This window comes from Urocampus carinirostris, chromosome 19, assembly GCF_059441175.1.
Source record: "Urocampus carinirostris isolate Australia breed hairy pipefish chromosome 19, RoL_Ucar_1.0, whole genome shotgun sequence".
Classification (NCBI taxonomy): Eukaryota; Metazoa; Chordata; class Actinopteri; order Syngnathiformes; family Syngnathidae; genus Urocampus; species Urocampus carinirostris.
Genome location: NC_142367.1, coordinates 5,980,442 through 6,003,005, shown reverse-complemented (window position 1 = coordinate 6,003,005; position 22,564 = coordinate 5,980,442). Strand labels below are relative to the sequence as shown.

Genomic DNA, 22,564 nt, shown 5'->3' with positions numbered 1-22,564 from the left:
TTTCGGGGGCCGGTGTTCTGCGAAACTGTCCAACCCTTTGGTGACGTCCTGCCTTGGGCTGACCTCACAGCAGCATTTTGTTTTCTTTGTAATCAAGTCAAACCAGCAACACTGAAACACAGAATTGTTGAAAACGAAACTTTTATTGATGATATAAAACAAGACTGGCATGCATTCATACACCCCGTGAGAACACTATGCTACAAAGCTACTTCAAAAACACACCAGAAATTAAAAGCTACGCCAGTAAACACTATTTTGAAGTAGTGAAAGAGTTGAAAATCGATAGTAGTACTATCATATCATATCATAGTACTCACCGCTTTTAGGGGCATAGAGTGCTACCAGAATTGTGCGTGCGCGCTGACCATTGTTAGAACGCCTATAAGACGGAATTTCATAACATCTGATTAATAAATTAACAGCATAAAAAGTGTGCGTTAGCTGGAGGGCAGGGGGTATTTTTGGAAGCTCACAACTTAATTATGATTCAGAGATGTAAGATTTGATTATAAAACAATTATTGAGAGTTTCTGCTTTTTATATTTCATGAAAATGTTAACCAGAATATTGGAACTTTGCTGTCAGATTCAATTTCTATAATCTAAAAGAGCTAAAGCTTCTTTAAATTTCTGCAGACACCAATGCACAGTTTTTAAAATGATGTATTCATTTCATTTCAAATTATTTCATCTCCAAGCGGAAGAGCAGCTTCAGCGACAGACTGCTGTCACAGACTTGTTCCACGGACAGACTGAGGAGATCATTTCTTCCTCATGACATGAGGCTCTTTAATTCCACCCGGGAGAGTAAAAGCCACAACCCCACATTGCATATTACCCTGTTTTTATTATAGTGTGTATTTTATGTAGCACTATTTAAATACTCAATATCAACATGTTACATTGGGTGTTTATGTATTATATTCCTTTTACTTATTATCGTTTTATTACAAACAAAAGGATACTGCTGGAAGTGTGAATTTCCCTATGGGGATGAATAAAGTATCTATCCATCTATCTATCTATTGTATTGCCTTAATCAGTGCATACTTCACTTTTATTTTAAGTAAAATAACATCAGAGGGGGTTTCCTTAATTTTCTCTGGTTAATTAAGGGTAGTCAGCAAATACAGTTACAGTATGTGCTTTTTGAGTGACACCTGGCTTTAGCAGCATCAAGTGGACATATTTCTAAGTCCAGCTCTTTATCTTGTGCTTCTCCCAGCGTTGTCTCGTGAGCCAGATTCAATCTGTGTGTCGAATGATTGACACCTTATAGCGAGTCAAAACTGAGTTGCTAATGGTCACTCATCACTATGATCAGCTGACTAAGATGGTACCAGACAAATCAGCAGACGGGTGACGGAAGTGTTCCTCCCTTAATTTGTAATATTGCCCTCTCTTGGCCATCAGCTGAGCGTGCGTCCCCTCTTCTATCACGACGCCGTTCTCAATTAAGACTACGTTGTCAGCTTGTTCTGCGCTGCTTAGACGGTGCGTCACCATCAGGACCGTGCACTTGCAGCGGGCCACCAAATCCAGAACCTGAAGAGGGAGAAGTGGTGTTACTAGGGCTTGAACAATTAATCGAGATCGTCGAGAAAAAAGATAATAGAAATAGTAGTCAAGGCATGGGGAGAAACCGAACACATGAAACGGCGTTAAGTAACCAGGATACCAAAATAATGTAATTGTATTATTTTACATTGACAGAAAAAAAGAAGTCATTAAATTACAGATATATTTGTAAAAATAAGGATTTGCAGGATTGCAAATTTATTTAAAAGCATTTTTATGTTGCACACTACAGGGGACAATATTGAAGTCCGGTGTGCGTTAGTTTTAACTCATTTTATTATTTTCCTTGTTCGCATTAGCTTTGTTTACATTTGCGCCTCTCTCTCACTCTCTTTCTCTGCAGTCTCATTCATTCCGCATAACGCAACAGTGCACTCACTCTCAGGTCCCCCCGCAGCTGCCCCAGGTGCCTGAGTACAATTCATGACTATATGACCAACATCTTTGCAAAACTAACAGAAAAGTGACATATAATTAAAGTAGAACTAACGATGCATCAACAAACAAGTATGAACTGACTGTATAAATGAAATAACATGAAATGATGAATGCAATTTAATGGCTTGGAGCATGTGCCCTCTTTCACAGCATCCTTTCAAGCATTCATGTATTCACTTCTTGCTAGTGTCTCACAATTACATACATATATGCGCTGATCGACAAATTGTGAATATCCTAATTTCAGTCTTTATCACTAGAGAGAAAGAGAGATTAAAAGAAGTGTCAAAATATGTTGGAAATTTTAAAACTTAGACAGTTAACACGCGTTTAAAACAATATTGGGTTTTTAATGTGCTTAATGTGGCTTCTGTATTTGTGTGTGTTGTATGTAACTTATAGGCTCCTAAACACCTGGACCAATTTTCATTAAAAAATTACACAGTTGTAGTTTAGTCCTCTGGGAGTGTCTTTATGACAGTGTGAAGTGGAGATTATTGGCTACCTTTAAGGAAGATGAATTGAAAGATGGAACAAAAAGGAAACCGAGCAAAAAGGTTGGTGTGGCAGGTCTTGGGATAGATAAAACATGAGTCTGGAAGACCGAGGCAGAAGAGAAGGCTGAAGGGTCAAACAGGTCCAGGTTCAGAGTCAGAAGCACAGACAAACAAGTTCAGGGTGTAGGCTTTTCAGACGATCTGACAAAGGTAGGCTGTAAGGCAGGGCTTTAAATACAGAGCTTGATTGGCAGGGAATTAAGAACAGCTGGCGGTAAACGAGAACAGACAGGTGGAACAGATCAGGGTGACAGAGCAGGGAGGTGGTTGGTGCTGGATACCGGTAGAGAGAGAGCTCATGACACCTTGTAATTGAGGGCTATACAAAAAACATGACTTGATTTGACTTGACTAGCAACTATTAAAATTGTCGTTACTTGCATCCCCAAAAAATTACACTATTAAAAAAAAGAAAAAGGGAGGAAAATTGTTCGAATTAAAAAGGCCTACTGACGGCATTCTGTGCATGAACATCCATCTGGCTGGTGGCTTCGTCCAGGATGAGGATCTTTGGTTCTCGGACCAGGGCCCTCATTAGCGCCACGCTGTATTTGTCGCCTTCCGACAGGTGCGCCCCGCCCTCTCCCACGTCTACGAAGATCGGAAATAAGGTGAAGATTCAGGAATGGTTCTCTCAGCCGATAGTACTGGTGCCCTTACCGTCTTCCAGTCTGTCCAAAAGCCTGTCCGCTTTGATCTTGGCGGCAAGTTCCCAGACTCGCTGTGAGTCGCAGTTATGCAGGCCGTACTCAATGTTGTATCGTAGGGAGCCATTCAACAGAACTGGATTCTGGGGGACTGAAACCACCTGGGGAAAAAAATTGTGTGTGACAAAGCTCACTCAATTGCTTTGTTCTTTTGACTTAGCATGTTCGATACCATTAATTTTTTGTTCTTTACTGGGAATGGCCTGAAGTAAGGGCGGCACGGCAGATGAGTGGTTAATGCGTAGCTCCACAGTACAGAGGACCCGGGTTCATATCCGGCTACAAGGCTGTGTCTGCATGGGTTTCCTTCCCGGCTTCTACAGTAATCCCTCGTATTTCACATGTTTTCTGTTTGTCCTTCTCTATACTCTAATCAGGGTTCTGCTGCTGAGAGATTCACTCAGAAGGTAATCTTTTGGGGCCCATGGTTCGATGTACTCTTGGAATCTCTATGTTTCATCCTGGAATCTAGAATGGATGCTCACTACATGTACAGCACAGTGGAAACTCGGTTCTCAACCATAATCCGTTCCAGAACCCTGTTCGAAAACCAATTTGTTCGATTACCGAAAATCGTTTTTCCCATTAAAAGTAATGTAAAATCGTTTTAATCCGTTCCAACACCCCGAATGTTTACCATGAACGTAAACATGAAGCTAACCCAGGCTAATCGTACGTTCGTGTTAGCGTAATCTTCCGTACGAAAGATTAGGCTAACATGAACGTGTACAAATAAAAAAAATCCGGTCGTTTACACGTCATTTAGCACCCGAGTCTCCACAAAAAGTGGTGAGCGGTTAAAGGATAAAGAAAAGAATTATGAATAGGATTTCTTACCTTTGTGGTGGTCTGCAGAAGCCATGCTCTATTCCCTCGAAATAAGGGAAACTCGCACACCTTCTTAATTTTGCTATTATTTCTTAAATGCAACAGTTGTACGCACTACTCTTCTTTTTTCACCTGTAGCAACTTTGCTGCTTGCACCGACCTTCTACGGAGGCATAATTAGGGGCTAAAACACTCCGTTCACCGATATTAAAAGCGAAAGCGAAAAGAAGAGCGCGCGCACGTCATAACAGTTCTTCACGAGGGGTGGGGGCAATCTACACGATCTACACCCGTACGCCGCTCAGCATCGCACCCTAGCGTACCGGCGTTCGAACTCCGATTTTTTTGAACGAAAAGCGACGCAAGAATTTCTTGAAATTTTTGGTCGAGAACTGATTTGTTTGAACTGAGAGGCGTTCGAAAACCGAGGTTCCACTGTATAGGCTCAGGGTCCCGTACTTGGGGTGAAACCTACGAGCATGGTGAGTAGCTTTCTTGTCTTGACGTCAGAGGCTTCTGGCACCTTTTTTTGGCCAGCTTATGATACTAGTACATGTTGATGGCTCGGACCTTGTTTCTACCATGCAGCTAACTCTCTTACCCTCTGCAGATATTTGGCTGTGGTAGACTTCCTTGTGGTCTCCTCATGATTTACATTAGCCTGTGGGATGCCAAGGTAGTTGTAGCTGCCTTGGATATCCCCTTGGTCCTTATCATCTTGTCTCTCTTTGCAACCATCCGACCACACGTGTGTAATCTAAATTCAATCCCTATGTCATTGCTGGAGATCTCTCGCTCTCTCTCTCTCTCTCTCTCATTATACTATTATACTCTTTCTTTCCAGATCATATTATACACACACATATGATTAATAAGTAAAGCGAAAAGAAGAGAGCGCGCACGTCCTGTTAAATCCTGCCTCCCTTCCCTTCTTCCTCTCATATCTGCCATTATCCACTCCTCACTCTCTTCTGGTATTGTCCCATCACTTTTCAAAACCGCTGCTGTTACCCCTACGCTGAAAAAACATGGTGCTGACCCCAACAACTTTGACAACCTCCGCCCCATCTCCAACCTTCCATTTATTTCAAAAATCCTGGAAAAAACTGTTGCTGCTCAACTTCACTCGCACCTGTCCCTCCACTCTCTCTATGAACCCTTTCAGTCTGGTTTCCGCCCCGCCACAGCACAGAGACTGCCCTAATCCGTATTGTAAATGATCTCCTCATAGCATCTGACTCCAGTTTAGTCTCCATCCTCATCCTCCTAGACTTGAGCGCCGCCTTCGACACAATCTCTCACCCTATCCTCCTCAATAGACTCTCCTCCATTGGTCTCACCCATACTCCCCTAAGTTGGTTCCATTCCTACCTCACTGGCCGCACTCAGTTTGTCCAGCTGAAATCCTTCACCTCAAAGCCCTCCCTAGTCACCACAGGTGTACCCCAGGGATCTGTCTTAGGTCCTCTTCTCTTCATCGTCTACCTCTTGCCTCTTGGTCATATCCTCCGCAAATTTAATATCCACTTTCACTGCTTTGCTGATGACACCCAACTCTACCTCTCCTGCAAACCAAACTCCATACTCCCACCTCCCTCCCTCACCTCTTGCTTTTCCGAACTCAAAACATGGTTCACAACAAACTTTCTTAAATTAAATGCCAATAAAACAGAATTCCTCCTTCTTGGCACCAAATCCACTTTATCCAAAGTAAACAATTTCTCTCTCAACATCGACAGCTCCTTAGTGTCCCCCTCCCCCCAGGTCAAGAGTCTGGGTGTCATCCTGGATAGCATGCTTACCTTCCACTCACATATCAACACCATCACCCGCACTGCTTATTTCCACCTCCGCAATATTACCAGACTCCGCCCTTCCCTCACCCCCCGCACCACTGCTATTCTCGTCCACAGTCTTGTCACATCCCGCCTTGACTACTGCAATGCTCTCCTCTTCGGCCTTCCTCAAAAGTCCCTCCATAAAATTCAGCTGGTTCAAAACGCCTCTGCTCGCATCATCACAAAAACATCTTCCCAGCAGCACATCACCCCCGTTCTCCAACGGCTACACTGGCTTCCTATTCAGCATCGCATCAGCTACAAACTGATCCTATATACATATATGGCCATTCAAAACCTGGCTTCTCCTTACCTGTCTGACATTCTCCAGGTGCACGTCCCCACTCGCTCCCTCAGATCCTCGTCCTCCCTCCGACTGTCAGTGCCCCCTGCCCATCTGAGCACCATGGGAGCCAGAGCCTTCAGTTGCGCTGCTCCCAAGCTTTGGAACAATCTACCTCCGGACCTCCAAAACTGCACACCTCTCTCCACTTTTAAGTCTCGTCTAAAAACACACCTGTTCAGGACTGCCTACAACACATAGCTTCTCCATTTCCTATGTTTTTATGATTTTATGTCTTGTTTTTATTTATTATATCGCTTACAACTTTTTAAATTGTATTTTTTTCATTGTCTGTACAGTGTCCTTGGGTGGCCTGAAAGGCGCTTTTAAATAAAATGCATTATTATTATTATTATTATTATTATTATTATTATTAAAACAAAAAGATATTGGAAATGACTATAATGAGCTACAGTATTTCCAAAGGAACAATAAGACTATTTCACTTATTTTACTACATTTTTCTAACTGGATTTCTTTACAGTGCTGTTAAAAATGGTATTTGATGTCTATAGCCATCAATGGCAGTAGGACACAGAAGTGCATACTTATCATTCAGCCACAAGAGCGGTGACTGATAGTATTACAGATTGTTCTCACAGAAACCAAATACCTTTTGTTGCAGGTAATTATTGCGATACTCGTGCAGTGGCCGTCCATCCAGGAAGATGTCCCCTAGCTCGGGCTCGTACAGGCGCTTGAGAAGTCCCACGCAGGTAGTCTTCCCGCTACCCGATTGCCCCAACAGAGCGGTCACCTTGCCCGCCTCTAGCACCATAGACACGCCCTGTGTGCAAAGAAGTTCTTAGCTAGCCAAAGGACAGTGTTGGGACTAGAAGTAAGATCTTGGGCCCTGTCAATCATTAAGTCGGGCCCGGCCGGTCTTTTCTCTTGCAGTTTTTTTTCTTTCTTTCATTTCCCCTTTGTTGAAGATCTGTACCGCATGCACTTACTATTACCGGTACTCAAGTATTTTTTTTTAGGTGACTGCTTTTTACTTTACTTGAATAATACTTTTCTGAAGTAACAGTACTTTCTACACACTTTGGGGCTGCAGTTTGACACCAACGCAATATTATTAGGATAACTCTATCATAAAGAACGTTCTTACTAAACTATCAGATTCACTTCAAATCACTAAATCGAAAGAAATTGTCATCCTCGGTGTCACAATCGAAGATGCGCCGCTTCCTCTTTACACCTCTACGTGGCTTACGTCAGACGTCATTTTTGCTTCTCGCCAATAGCTTATAAGCTTTATAAAATTTCTTTCTGCTTTTCAGACAAATATTTTACTATTTGCAGCTTGTAATCTGAAGAACATGGTTTTCTTTTTTGTGCCTTTTCGTTCTGTGTCATTTCCGAACCTGCCGAACCACTCCGAAGTGCACACTTAATTTGAGGGACTTGGCCCAAAGTAAATCCAAACCTGCATCCTTAGGCCAAAACGCACACTTTTACTTTGGCGGCGAAGTAAAGCTTCAGGTTTACTTAGGGCTCGGTCCCTAAAAATCAAGTTAATCGATCGGGTTCGGCCAGATTTTTGATCTTACCTCTAGTTGGGACTAATGCGTTACAATTACTTTTCTTTAACGCGTTATAAATAATATTTTGTAACTCAACTGTCGTTTCAACATTGTGCATTACGCCGTACCTTATTAAAAGCAGATCATGTATCAAAATGTAGCTCTGATCGCTGACTGTTCCTTCTTCGCTCACGATGCAACATAAAACCCTAACTTCGGCAGCAACTTTTAAGAATGGGTGAGTGTGTCTTTATTTCCATTCAAAATATAACCTAATACATTTACAGTGGCGCCGTCTCAAGCATTGAGTACAGGCACGCTGAATTTATTCTCCCTACCATATATAAGCACATCCAAGTCGTATTTACAACTACAAAATAAAACACTCGAATCAGGGGTTAAGTTTATATGCACATTAGGGCTGTACGATTAACCAAAATCGAATTGATATTGCGATGTGATGTCGTGTGATTGTGTAATACAAGACAATGCATTTTTTTGAAAGATTTATAATTTGTTATTTGAGTGATGGAGTGTTTTTGTTCAACTAAGATTGTCACAGTTCAGGTTTTAACAGCGCCGTCCTGTCAGATACCTGCGTGTGTTGGGTCGGCGCGACTGTGATAGGCAGGTGAATGCTGTCAGTCAGACAGCCGGGGTAGGAGTCACCAAAACAAACCCAATAACTAGTAGCTTTAGCAACTCGTTACATTAAAAATAAATTCATCAATTAAATCAGACTCTGAGGAATGCCAGAGGAGCGCAAAAAAAAGTGATCACAAGCAGGTGCTCCGTTTTGTTATAGAGTCTGGAAATCGACTGAGGCGGTCTCGGGAGAGAGAAAGAAATAGAGAGGCTTCGGGTCTGACGTACTGCTACGGCTAGGCTAACAACTCTCTTGCCGAACCTGGCTATGCCAGATCCATCACTCATAAAACAGATGACCTGGAGCTACAACTCGTCGAAGACAGCTACATTCGGAATGGTTCTATTAATCATCGCTGAGACTTAGTTAAAAGGAACCTGATGCTAGCGTGCAGCTAGCCAACCACTCTAAATTGCTTTCTTAACCTGAAATGAGAAGCCCTCTAATTTTGTAATACTTTTGTATAAATACAATAAACACCATTTATTTAACTGCAATTCTCTTTTTATCTATAGATCTATAATCATTATTTCTTTACAGTGGAATTCTCTCAGTTGGTAATGACGTCATCTCGAGGTAAGTTTGACCCTTATTCCTGCTAGGTACTTGCATCGATTGAGGAATCAAAAAGTAAATAATGCTCAGTAGAGAGCAACCCTATCAAAGCTCCCCAGAAGAGGGCACTGTTTTCTTAAAGTTAAAGCATGTCACTATAATTACTCACAAAAAAAATAGCACAGAAAATGCACTTTTCTCTTTAAATCGAAAATTGCATCCAAATTGGACTGAAAAATCGCATTCGGGTTCATTCCAAAATCATGCAGCCCTCATGCACAGAGAAAGAGACACTTTGCGACTTCGTGCATTGGTCATCGCAGGTTCACTTCTTCGCAGATTTTGTGCATTGTGTTCTGCATGCTGACTGGCTCAACAGAAGAAGATGCTTTCCATAGCCGACAAAGTTGGACCTCTCCACCTAGTAAACCTGCTCAGAATCAACATTCGGGTTTTTTGGTGCTCCGTACTGGCGTCCTGGTGCTTTTTCAAAAACATTTTATTCCAGTAGAACAGAACCGGAAGATAAATGCTGTTCTCCAAAACGGCCACATTATGGCGGTTGAGTATCATGTACAGTGAAGTGGATTGTGTCCTTATTTCATTAAATTGTGCAACACAACAGCAAAATTAATTCTAAAATTATAATTTGACAGTGCAGAAGTTATCTGTAAAAAAAAAGCCTTTAAGTCTTAAAGTACGGTTCTTTTATCCATCATCTATTGTCTGCACCACTTATCCCCAATAGGGTTGCGAGGACGGTTCTTTCATATGTTAAACCAACAGTTGAGCCGGTAAATAGCTTTTGTTCTTGACTAATAAATAAATAACTAAATGATTAAATAAAAAGGTTTCTACTTCACAGATTGTCACGTTTTGCGGGGGTTCTGCCCCCGATTAACCGCAATATGTGTACATTGTTACACAGAATGACAATACAAAGGAAATTATTATTATTATTATTATAAACGAATGATTACCGGTTATGTTTCGCCAGTAGCTGAGGGTAAAATTGTAAAAATTTAAAATTATTTTTACAATACACAATGCCTTGGATAAAAAGAAAATATCTTGGACAGTAACTAGAAAAGGAGAAGGAAAACAAGTGATTTAAAGCCCAGAGAATAAATGGATATGGAGTGTCCCAGCTAAGTGCTTGTTTGAAGCTCTCAAGATTGCACAAGCCAAGAAATATGAAGGCTTTAGTCTCTACAGGTTGGTGTACACGGTTTCTTCTATTTCTTTTATTGTGTGTCTATACTAGTTACATTCAGAGTAAAATGCTAACTTTGCGTGTCAGTAATCTGGGCGGGGGTGACAGAATTACTTTATAAATGAAGTAAGGAGTACATGTAACAAATTACTGTTTTTCAACAACGCGCCCAACACTGCCAATGGAGCAGCAACCACACCTGCCAGAACTTGACGTACCTTGAGTGCTGGCTTGTCCCGCCCCGCAGACGGGTAGCTAAATATAACATCCCGGAAGGAGACGTGACCTCGGAATTCTGCAGGGGACAGCCGTCCGTCCGGTCTGTGTTTGGGCGAACGGTCCAGGTACCCAAAGACTTTGGAGATGATGCCCATCGTTGCCAGCATGTTGCCGCTACACACGAAAATCTCCTGGCAAAGGATTTTAGTCTATCATTGATTCAAATCAAAAAAGTAAAATCACATTTTTTTCGGGTACTCGAAGTGCTTAATAAAAACATTCAGTGTACAATAAGGAAACAAAATCTCCCTTTTCCCTACCCAACATCCCGAAACACCTAATATACAGACACACACAATGTTTAAGATAAAATAAATACCTTTATGGTTGGGAACAGAGTAACCATGTGAGGAAAAGAACCTAAAGTAGCGCTGGTTTTGCCGTGTTCTTTTAAGTTTATTGTTTATCACCATTGCCGCTTTTCGTTGTTGGTTTCCATTTATCTTGGTGGCTCAAGCGTGTTTTTTGTTTTTTGGTTCCATTTCTGAATTGAACCCTACATTAGGCGCACCCGCACATTAGGGCGGCACAACACTGATTAGCATACAATTTTGCGTATTTTAAAATTCAGCAGTAGCAAAATTGAGTTTGGTTGTGACTTATTTTGTAAAACACACGGATAAAAAGTTGTTGAAGTTCATTTTTCAGCTTACTCCGCTTGCAATCTCTCTATTCATTGATCTTCAATTCTCTACCAGCTGCTCGGTTTCCAAGTTCTTCCGCGCAGCATTGAAATCAACACATATTTGCCGACCAAAACACTGAGCAAATTCAGTGGAGGGAAAGTAAGTTTTTTGGTTCAATTAATATTTGGTATGGTAGTATGGTAGCACAATACCTTTCAAATTACTATATACGCTACGGCGTTAGCATCCATGAGTACTTCTGCTAATAATACATTGCGTGTGCCGTCACGCATCCTCTTCTGCACAAGCGGGATATGATAGAAATCAAACAAGGGACGAAAAAGTCACAGGAGACGCACAGAAGTCTCATTTAGTTGGAAATGTGAACAATCCTACAAAAATATCGGATTTCACCCAAAATGTTTTATGTATGCTTGAATCTGTGACCTCCCACTCCCATGGGCGGGGGCCTGACCTAAAGGCCCCAGAGCTGTTCTACCCTTGCCCCTCTGCATGAGAGACAGGGCGCATAATTCAAATAAATCTAAGACTTTAATGTGCGCCTACAGGGCTATTTTTCTACTCTTTGCATGTTTAATAATATGGGATGACATTTTAAAGAGAAATCTGTACTGTAATTGTACTGTGACTAAAGTTTTCACGGGCGTCACACACCTTGAGGTTGTGCGACATGGGCTTTTGGTACAAGAAGAAAGTCAGTAGCGTCCCGACACTCAGATGACCCGCAGACACGAGTGAGCGAGCCACCACAAACATCGCTGTCTTCGTAGCCAGGCTGCCTAACTGAAAGACAACAAAATCGTGCCGGTTTCAGATGGGAGATTACGGGATATATTGCTGAAATAGGTGAGGTGATGGCTCACTCTTCTCAAGAAGATAAAGACGGTTCTGTGCCGCCCATCTCGAATATTGATGTCCTGGAGCCTTTGGAGTTCTTCGTTGAATCTCCGGATTTCGTCCGACTGGCCGAGGAAGCTGCGAACAGTACGGATTCCGCCCAATGACTGATGACTGAGCTCTTTGAGGCGGGCCAGGCAGTCCTGCCTTTGCTCGTTCAACTCCTGTCAGGTTGACATTAATCGTGCGTCATTTACTGTTTATTGCACAATTGATGAGTTTGAGAACATATGGCCCGTGACCCAGATATGGCTCTTTTCATGAGTACATCCGGCTATGAGATAATATGAGACCTTTGTTATTTTCTTAAGTTGTTCCAGAACCATGCGAAGCCAAAGCAACACTGATGTTTCAAAGGGTTCGCTACAGTGTATGTATATATATATATATATATATATATATATATATATATATATATATATATATATATATATATATATATAGCAATGTCAAAAATCCTAAATGAAGCACTGGTTGGAGGATCACTTGGCTGAAAGGTTTGGTACTAAAGCTGACCTTTTGGAATCGCACTTGTTGTCGTTGCAGCGCAGCCATAACTGGGATCTCGATGCACGCCAGGACGGTAAGCGGACGCGACAAATACAACATTGCCGATAGCATCAGGACGGTTTTGATAGAACTGCGCAGCATGGCGTTGGCATTCAACGCCACCGTCATGCCCATTAGGTGCACGTCGGAGTGGAGGCGGGAACAGAGGATTCCTGTCAGGTGAGACACAACCAGTGTTAGGCGCGTTACCGAAAAATAGTAATCGGTTACAGTTACTAATTACTTCATTTCAAAAGTAACTAAGTTACGCCCCAGATTACTGACATCGAAAAGTAGGGCGTAACTCCGAAAGTAACTAACTACAGTAGTGGCAAATTACAAGAGCTCATATATGAACACTTCGCTGAGACACTCCGAAACCTTTTTGTCTTTGGGCTTCAAGCCACTCAAAGATCTCCATCTCCATTTATGGGAACCATCCATTTTTTTCTTTCGGCATGGTGCATTGCAAATATAATTTCACAAGTAAGCACACATTTAGCATTAACTCTGTGTTTGTTTACGCTATTGATTTTACAGTTATTCTGTTGTTATTGTATGAGCCACGCCCCCTACCCCATGCACTGCCTACCATTCACTACTGGTAACGCACGACCAAATATGTGCAAATAAGCCTACGACCTGATTAACATAGTTTAATTTATAGTTGTAAATTCGGCTTGGATGTGAATATATACAGTAGGGAGAATATTCCCATAATGAAAAATTCAGCGCCCTCATAATCTGTGCTTGAGACGTCATCACCATAACTGTATTCTTTTGAACTTCGTATTTAAAAATAAGCACTTTAAATTATGCGGCTGGGGGATCAAGGGTTGTGCAGTATGTGACAAAGTGAGGATGCAGTAGTATTCTGCACTAAAAGGACATTATAATACATGCTCTACATTTAATGAGTAGCAGAATCATGCAGTTACGCACATTGTAGTAACAATAGAGAAGTTACAGCATTTCATTAACAACGTGTTACAGTACAAGTTATAGAGAATTGTAATTGTGTTCCTTTGTAACACGTTATCCCAACACTGCACGCAACCTTGTTTCTGCCACAACCGTCATCAACAGGTCACAAGCAGAGGTAAGATCTTAAACCCGAGCCTGAGTCTGAACCCAACCTGAATTTGAGCCTGGGTTGGACAGAAATTGTCAATCATGATGTTCGGGTCAGGCCGGGCTTCTCTGTCGATGACTTTTTTAAAATACTTTTTAGGTCATGATATTATTCATAAAGAAAGGTGATGAAACTTGTACATGAATGTCTGGATGAAAGCCTTAAGCCCTGTCAGTGTCAAAGGTAGTACAGTGGGCTCTGAAGTGCAAGAAACACCGTACTTAAATCTTGTCAAAACTTACTGTGATGTCACCATGCTAACATCGTAGTGAGGTGTGACAAAATACTAATACAAGATACTGTGAGCCCAATAATTATCCTTGGTTAGGAACTGGTGTTGGCATGTATAATGATTTTTTTTAAATATAAGTGGCATTACTTGGTCCCCTGTCTATCCTGTCATCATATCCTATCATTTTGTTATGTGTGCAAGGGATGGGAGATCTTAAGATCAGTCACATGGGTCAGGGTGTTGTGACTATACGGGCTTCTAAATTTTAGTCAGTACAGTGAATCAAATTTTGTTTTCAGAATGTTTTATCGTACTTGAGACCCCTTGCTACTCTGCATTTTAATTATCACTGGTTCACTGCTTCACAAATTTTGAATTTAATTGTATTTATTGTCATTTATATGAACGTACCGTGCATTGTGGTCACACAGAGAATAGTATCTCAGGGTAGACTGTGTGTATGTTGGGTGTGCGTGACTGTGATAAGCTGGTGTATGCTGTCAGTTAAAGAGCAAGGCGGGCGTTGCTATCCTAACATCACAGTGCGCTGAGGCATTTAGAGGCCAAGAGTAGTTTTGGCTACAAGAAACTGTGGTTCGCAAAAAAAAAAAAAAGTTGCCTTGTCACAACACGTACTGAACTAAACTCTTGCAATATCAGTTCAAAGAACTCCTTTCTGTCTCTATTATACAGTCATTGTTCTTCTCTGTCTCTCGCTCTCTTAAAATGCCGTGCTAGACTCTTAAGGAAGTACTGCTGCTGTAGTTTATGGCCCAATTATCATCCTTTACTATTTCCCATCAACCTTGGAAAATTGTCTTTAATGTAACTTCTGCAAACACAGAAATATAAAAGAAGCAAATAATTATACAGCTTCGTTTAAGCTAGATTTCGTTACAAAAGACAGGTTTTAATTTGTTGTCATAAATCACCTTTCCTCCTCCCAGGTTCTCACAAATAATAAATAAAAACCCGGGTTTGCTTCAGCTTGATCTCGCGAATGAAGTTAATTGGTCGTGCTCGGCTGGATAGGGCTTTCATACCCCCAGGCCTGGGTTAGGTCGAGTTGGATTTTTTAGGCCAGATCTTACATTTAGTCAGAAGCAGAGCACTTACCTGGGTTATTCTCCTGAAAGAAGAGCACTTCCTGGGAAAGAAGCGTGCGGAACAGCGCCACCGTCAGACGCTTTGTAAGTCGAGCGTGCGTGATCTTGAAGAATCCCGCCCTCAAGCCAGCAAAAACGCAGCTGAAGGTGAGACGGGTGCGCCATTAGGTCTGAACGTTCGGGGATTGCTCAGTTTGTTGCCGGGCGACAGTACCTGCCAGCAGAGAAGATCACCAGTGTTCTCACTGCAGAGTAGAAACTGGAGTCCAGAGTTCCGAATCGGAGTATGTCAGTCACCATGCCTTGCAACAGCGGGAGAACTGTGTCGCCTGTCCACAAACAATTTACCAACAAAGTGACGCTTTTTTTTTGACAAAGGGGTGGGCGGATCAATCCAAATATCAATGTTATCGATACTGAATGAGTACAGTCATACCTCTATACGTGAGCACCTCTGAAAACAAATTTGTTGAGGCAAAAACAAATCCATTCAAGACCAATTCTTACAAATGAAAAAAGAAACATCAGGAAATGTCTAATACTGAAATGTAACACATGTCCTGCAATGAATACACCTTGTTTGTAGACTGTGTCCACAGCTGTTGATCTTAATCAACTAGCGCAGAAGTCAATATTAATATATAAGCAAGAGTCCGATGAAAACATTTTCAAAACAAAACTCAATGTACTGTACTGACTACAATTCAGAAGCCCGTACGATCACAACAGCCTGTAGACATGCAGAACCATGCGACTGATCTGATGAAAGTGCGGTGCTACTTTTGATTTTCACTTTTCGCGGATGGTTCTTGTCCCCAACACCCGCGATAACCTAGGGATCTCTGTAAATGTTCATACCAATTTTACTAATATTGATTGTGATTGACATCTGCGGACACAGTCTGTAAACGAGTGTCTGAATCGCGGCACAATGTGTACTATTCTGTATTCGACATTTCCCGCTCATTCCCCCCAAGATTGTGATCTTACTCCAAAGGAACAGGAGAAATATTCTTAAACCATTCATGTGCTTCATTACTTAGATAATGATGCTTTTGGGTACGGGAGGAAGTCACAGTTCCTGCCACCATTTACCTGCTTTTCATAGAATTTATTCACTTTGACAGTCAGAGCTCTTGGCAGAAATGACATTGTGTCATCACCAGTTGTGTGCCCTCGCGGTGCTTTGTTTTAAATAAATAGCCACATTATAAAAATAAATAAACCCCTTATCCACACCAATTCTACGCCAGCTGATAGGAGGCGGCCGAGGCGACATGTGGGGTTACGCCACAGCGTCCACTCAGGGCCCAAATAGACCCACAGCTGGGAAGATCCAGCGGGTGTTTGAAGTCGCCACAGACACACTGGCGATCATCCACTCACAAAAAAATGAAAAACAAACCTAAGCCGCAGTGTTCAAAATTTAGAAAAAAAAGTAGCGGCTTGTAGTTCAAAATTCTCATCATCTCATCTCATCAGCTGCACCTCTTATCCTCTGTAGGGTCGCGAGGATGCTGGAGCCCTTCCCAGCAATCATCGGGCAGTGGGCAGGGGACACCCTGAACTGGTTGCCATCCAATCGCAGGGCACACGGGGACAGACAACTCACTCACTCAGTCACACCTAGGGACAATTTGGACCGGCCAATTCACCTGAAATGCATGTTTTTGGAATGTGGGAGGAAACCGGAGTGCCCGGAGAAAACCCACGCAAGCACGGGGAGAACATACAAACTCTGTACAGTAAGAACGGGAGCTGGATTTGAACCCACTCAGGAAGTTCCCACGACCTCAGAACTGTGCCGCACACGCGCTAACCACTGCGCCGCCGTGCTGCCCTGTAGTTCAAAATTGACGGTACAATACTTTGTTTTATGCCTCCCCGCTAGTCCAAATACAACAAGGGTGTCTAAACCTTTTAGAAAGCAGGCCGGATTTGGTAAGCTTATAATGTCTGTCTCGCCTGGCGTTCTTTGAACAGTCTTCAATAAATTCACCCTCCGTAAAAGTTTTCAGTGCTTTGCGATCAGAGTCGTGACCTCTTCATTTGGCTCACAGGGTCTCGTGAAAAAAGTGCTGCTGAGCTCTTGAAACAGCTTCCAGTTGATTCACCTTTTCACAGCGTTTGTTTCCAGTTAGCTTTTTGTAGTCAACATGTTTTGTCTGGCAGTCCTTCTCGTAATATATTTTTTTAAATACGCCACAGCCTCTTGGCAAATTAGGCGGACACAGTTGTTTCAGATTTCCATTAGTAATAAATACTCGAGTTTCCACTTGTCTTGAAAACGGCAGTCCTCACAGTCAACTTTCGTTTTTTTATTTCCAGTCGCCAAGTCAGAAATGGGGTGGGCTAAAATTATCACAGAAAGCCAAGGGCAAGGTGATCAAGGGGCCACTATCATCATCTGGTGAAATAGTGATTGTTTTTGGGGGGACAAATTTATTTTGTACTGTGGTCAACATTACTGCCAGGCCAAATATTATTAAATTAATGACAGTAAAAATTTGATCACAGGCCCTAACTGGCCCACGGGCCAGAATTTGGTCGTGACTGAAATACAGCAATTGTCACTAAATCAGGGGTGTCAACTAACAGAATGAACCTGGCTCGCGAGACAACACTGAGAGAAGCGCAAGAAATGATGTAGTTTAAAATATGTCAACTTGATATCTATGGCAAAGGCCAGGTGTCACTCCCTTTTTCTCTTTGTCTGTCTCTCTTTCTTTTGTACTGTCGCTATCTCTTTATTTCTCTCTTTTATTTTCTCCTTTTCTGTCTCTTTCTCTCTTTCTGTCTTTTTTTTTCTCTTTCCAACTCTCACTCTATTTCTGTCTTGTTCTTCCCCTCTTTCCTCTTCTCATCCACATTGTGTCTCCACCACTCTTTTCTTTTTTCTCTCTTTCTACCTCTTTCTCTCCACCTCACTTTATCTTTCTACCTCTCTTTCTATCTCCTTCTTTCTTTCTGCCTCTTTTTTCTCTTTCTGTTTCCCTCTCTTTTTCTTTATCTACCTTTGTCTTTTTCTTTCTCTCTCTCCCTCTCTCATTTTTCTGTCTTTCAATCTTTTTTCTCCCTTCCTCCTTTTCTTTTTTTCTATCCCTTTTTCTCTTTGCACCTCTCCTTGTGTCCCTTCCACTCTTTTTTCTCTGTCTCTCTCTCCACCTTTTTCTCTTTCTTCTTTGTGTTCTCATTTTTTCTCACTCTGTTTCTTTCTATTACTGTCTTTCTCTCTTTTACCTCTCTCCTTCTCTCTCTTTCTTACTTGCTCTTAAATCTACTGGTCCGGCCCCCGTGAAAAAAAAATATTTTATTCCATGTGGCCCCTGAGCTAAAATGAGTTTGATACCCCTGTTCTAGATATTGTTGATCGGTGAATACTTTCATGAATCACATGATAACTTACAGGCCACTGCGAGGACGATGCAGCTAACGCCCCCAATCATGAAGAGGAAGTCGGATCTGAAGTTCTGAAACAGCCTCGTGAGCAGCCGGTGGGTGTCGGGTGCTGGCTCGTCCTTTTTCGATGACCCACTAAAGCCCACCTCCCAAAACAGGCAACTCAACGCAGAGCACAGCGCCACCTGCAGGAGACTGACCCCCCCGGGGGGCACGATGGGCTCCGACCCCAAATGGCGGATGCTTTGGAGTACGACCGGCAAGAGTGCGAGGAGGGCAGACAGCCGGTGCAACACAACCTTCTGTCTCTTGCCGACCAGCATGCATGTCATGAAGTGCAGGAGCAGCCATTTGAGAGCAGCGGAGGCCCATAACTCCACAATGGTGGCGCTGCGGCCCCGCACGATTAGCAGGATGCGCCACCAGGTCCATGTGAAGGAAGCATCCACAAACAGGAGGACACCGCAAAGCAATATGGTAGACATCATGCAACCTGCAAAGGGGTCGCCATGAGTTAGGTCTGATGTTGTACAGCAGGCGACTCAGAATCAATTGCCTTGGGGACCGCCAGAGTTAGGTTCCATCAAACATTCCACATTCTTTGTCTGTCCCTGTCTTTATTTCTGTCTATTCCTCTTTCACTTCATCCGTCTACTTTGTGTCTGCCATCTCTGTCTTTTACTCTCTCTGTCTTTCTCTTTCTCTGTCCATTTCTCTCTCAATCTTTGTGTCCACTTTTTCTGTCTTTCTGTTTCTTCCTCTTTCTGTCCATCTGACCTTCACTTTCTTCTACGTCTGTCTTTTTCGATCTCTGTCTCTGTAAATTTATGTCTCTCTCTGTCTATTTCTTTCTGTCTGTCTGTCTCTCGCCGTCCCTCTATTTATGTGCTCCTTTTTGTCTCTCTGTCTCTTTGTCTAGTTGTTTTTCTCTCTGTCGTTTTCTCTGTCTCGCTCAGTCAATTTCTCTATTTCTCTATCTATTTCTTTCCGTCTGTCTCTCTCCATCCCTCCATTTTTGTGCTCATCTCTCTCTCTCTTGGTCTCTCTGCCTCTTTGTCCATTTGTTTGTCTCTCTGTCTGTTTCTCTGTCTCTCTCAGTCAATTTCTCTCTTTCTCTGTCTATTTCTTTTTCTCCTAGCTATTTCTCTCTTTTTCGTCTATTTCTCTCTATCCCTTTGTCTCGCTTCCTCTGTCGGTTTCTCCCCTCTCTCTCAGTCCATCTCTTTCTGTCTGTCAGTCTTTCTTAATTTCTTTATATCTAATTCTCTGTCAATCTGTCAGTCTCTCTCTCTTTTTGTCTGTTTCTTCCATTCTCTCTTCATCTCTCTTGTTCTGTGTCTGACTGTCTCTCTATGTCCCTCTGTTTGTAAGTCTCTCTATCTCTTTCTTTATCTTTCTGTCTGTCTCTCTGTCTGTCACTTGGTATAATGCACTCAACGGCAGCAGCCAGCCAAGTTCATTGACTTTCAAGTACCGCATTCAAAACACACTTCAGACAAAATTTGTTTTTGCGCACTGATGTTTTTGTTTATATCCCACAGGCACTGTAATTTTGGCTGCGTTTGTGAGTGAATTTTCCCCAATTTCGAGCCCTGTCATAATATTTAGCTGGAGACACCTGAAATTAATTCAAATAGTAAACTATGAAGCAGAATAGCAACACCATAAATTGTAGTAGTTGTTTTGAGATCTCTGTTGTACAGGCTCCTAATCATGAAAACATGAAAATCTGAATAATATTCAAAATCATGCTGTTGACAAAAGACTTCAAAGTTGCTTGGGGCTTAGGTAAAAATGTTGTTACCTGTGACTGTGATGTCACTTCCAGTAGGCAGCAAGTGGCAAAATGGCCGCTCCCTCAGACAAAAACATCAGCATACCGCATTCCTACTTTTTTTGGCTGCAAAGAAAGTATTGGAAATGGTAGGTTTTCATCAGTTTGTAAATTTGTTCTCCCTGTTAATCAATGGCAAAAGACATTATATTGAGGAAAGACTTAAAAAATGTAAAACAATTATAAACAACCATATATAGTGCTTAAAAACAGGGATCTAAATTACAAAATACTACTACATAAATACAACAGTAATACTACTCCAGAAATACAACAAAAACTACAATGATAGTACAAAAAAATACAACTACAAATCTACAACAGAAATACAACTACAATAATACTACTAAAATACAACAACATATCTACAAAAATACAAATACAATAATAATAATACATAAATACTATAAAATACTACTAAGGAAATACTACAAGAATAATCACAAAATACAACTAATATACAGTAATAGTACATGAAACAACGACAATAATACGACAAAAATAGGACTATGAAAATATTGCAGAAACACTATTATGGAAATACTACAAAAATACAACAGGAATAAAACTACAATAATACTGCTAAAATACAACTAAAAATCTACAAAAATACAACTGACGAAATACTACAAAAACACAACAACAAAAACCTACAATAATACCACAAAAATACTATAGAGATGCTAATGTACAGAAATACGACAAAAATGCTCCAGACATACTATTAAAATACATCTACAATAATTGAAAAATACCACTACGGAAATACTACAAGAAAACTTCTACAGTAATACAAATAAAATACTAAAGAAATACTACAAAATTAAATGTCAAGCTACGTGTTTAACAGGGACCCATATATAATTTTGCTTTAATAGGAAGCATTTCAAGACCATCCATCCATTATCTGCACCGCTTATCCTTAGTAGGATCGCGGTGGAGCTGGAGCCCATCCCAGTTATCTTCGGGCAGTGGGCAGGGGACACCCTGAACTGGTAGCCAGCCAGTCGCAGGGCACACAGAGACAGACAACTCACACCTAGGGACAATTTGGACCGGCCAATTAACCTGACATGCATGTTTTTGGATTGTGGGAGGAAACCAGAGTGCTCGGAGGAAACCCACGCAAGCACGGGGAGAACATGCAAACTCCACACAGGAGATTCAATCTCATGACCTCAGAACTAAACCACTGCGCCGCCCTGCTGCCCGTTTTAAGACCAATCTAATCAAATTAATCTACTTAAAAACAGATCTAAAAAGAAATATAAGATGTATACGTCTGAACGTGAAAGAACAATGGCTTAAGTCCAGAGAAATGATAAAACCTCGACCAAAAACGGACCACACACACATAGAAAAACTGAGGTTGAGTAGGTCAAAAAGTTAGATATCAACAATGCAAACAAAATAAAAAGTTTAAAACAGGAAAAAATAGAGAAGGAAGGGACGGTATAAACGCAATTGACACACGCAATGTCAGAAATGTCACAAAACAAGTTTGAAAGTAGGCACACCTGTGGAAAGGATAGGAAAATCTAAAACTGTTACCTTCTTTGATGGCATGAAGAGATTGGCACAGAACAGTTCGAAAGTTGATTTACAGTACGAAAAGAAAAAAAACACACCACGCAGTTTTCACTTACTTTCACTTTCAGTTTTGACAGATCGACCTTCTCTTCGTTTTCTTTCTTTCTTTTCCCTTTTGTTATCGTCAGAACGTGTGCGATGCAAAAGCGAAGAACCAAACAGCACGTTTTAAAAAAATATTGTTATTTGGATAATTTTTGATGGATATATTAACAAATTTCTCACAGGAGGAAGACGTTGTGTTGCTTTTTTTAAGTCATCGGCCGGAAGTGAGGGTGAAATAAAATAGTTAACGGAAAAGGTTGTACTTAAATAAATGAAGGTTCGACAGTAATTTAACCAAACTTAGCTAAAAACGTTATTATTACATACAAAACCATAAATAAATCGTTTTTGACCTGATTTAATTTTGAGAACATTGAGGAAACAAAGTCCGACTTCCGGGACAAGGTGGATCGTGTTGACGTCATCAATACTCTCGCTCCCTAAATAAAAAAACGGTTAAATAAAAGATAGAAAATAATACAATGTTCAAACCAATAAAAATGACAGATATGAAAATTAAAACATATTTTTGGGACTCGTATGCCAATTAGTCCAATTAAAAGATAATAGGTCACACGTTTTCAAACATTATGAAACGGTAAAACAACAACACAAACATCATA

At 41.4% G+C, this 22,564-nt stretch overlaps 1 protein-coding gene across 1 annotated transcript; it reads right to left on the bottom strand.

Annotated features, from left to right (window-relative positions):
* Nucleotides 1–124: 124 nt before the first annotated feature.
* On the bottom strand, nt 125–22,297 carry LOC148346992 (antigen peptide transporter 2-like). The gene is made up of 13 exons (XM_088322905.1): nt 21,953–22,297; nt 20,277–20,372; nt 18,480–18,965; nt 15,288–15,402; nt 15,084–15,214; nt 12,571–12,776; nt 12,021–12,218; nt 11,812–11,940; nt 10,450–10,641; nt 6,905–7,078; nt 3,236–3,383; nt 3,030–3,166; nt 125–1,547 (listed from the first exon to the last, which is right to left on the bottom strand). Exons 3-13 carry the CDS (start codon nt 18,958–18,960, stop codon nt 1,323–1,325), a joined length of 2,136 nt encoding a protein of 711 aa, XP_088179031.1. The 5' UTR covers nt 18,961–18,965; nt 20,277–20,372; nt 21,953–22,297; the 3' UTR covers nt 125–1,322.
* Between the last annotated feature and the right edge of the window lie 267 nt (nt 22,298–22,564).

Coding starts and splice junctions, on each gene's coding strand:
- LOC148346992 (XM_088322905.1), bottom strand. CDS start 18,960: ATGATGTCTACCATATTGCTTTGCGGTGTCCTCCTGTTTGTGGATGCT. Junction 10,642..11,811: donor CCATGTCGCACAACCTCAAG/GTGTGTGACGCC, acceptor ATCCTTTGCCAG/GAGATTTTCGTGTGTAGCGG. Junction 3,384..6,904: donor ATAATTACCTGCAACAAAAG/GTATTTGGTTTC, acceptor TTTTTTCCCCAG/GTGGTTTCAGTCCCCCAGAA.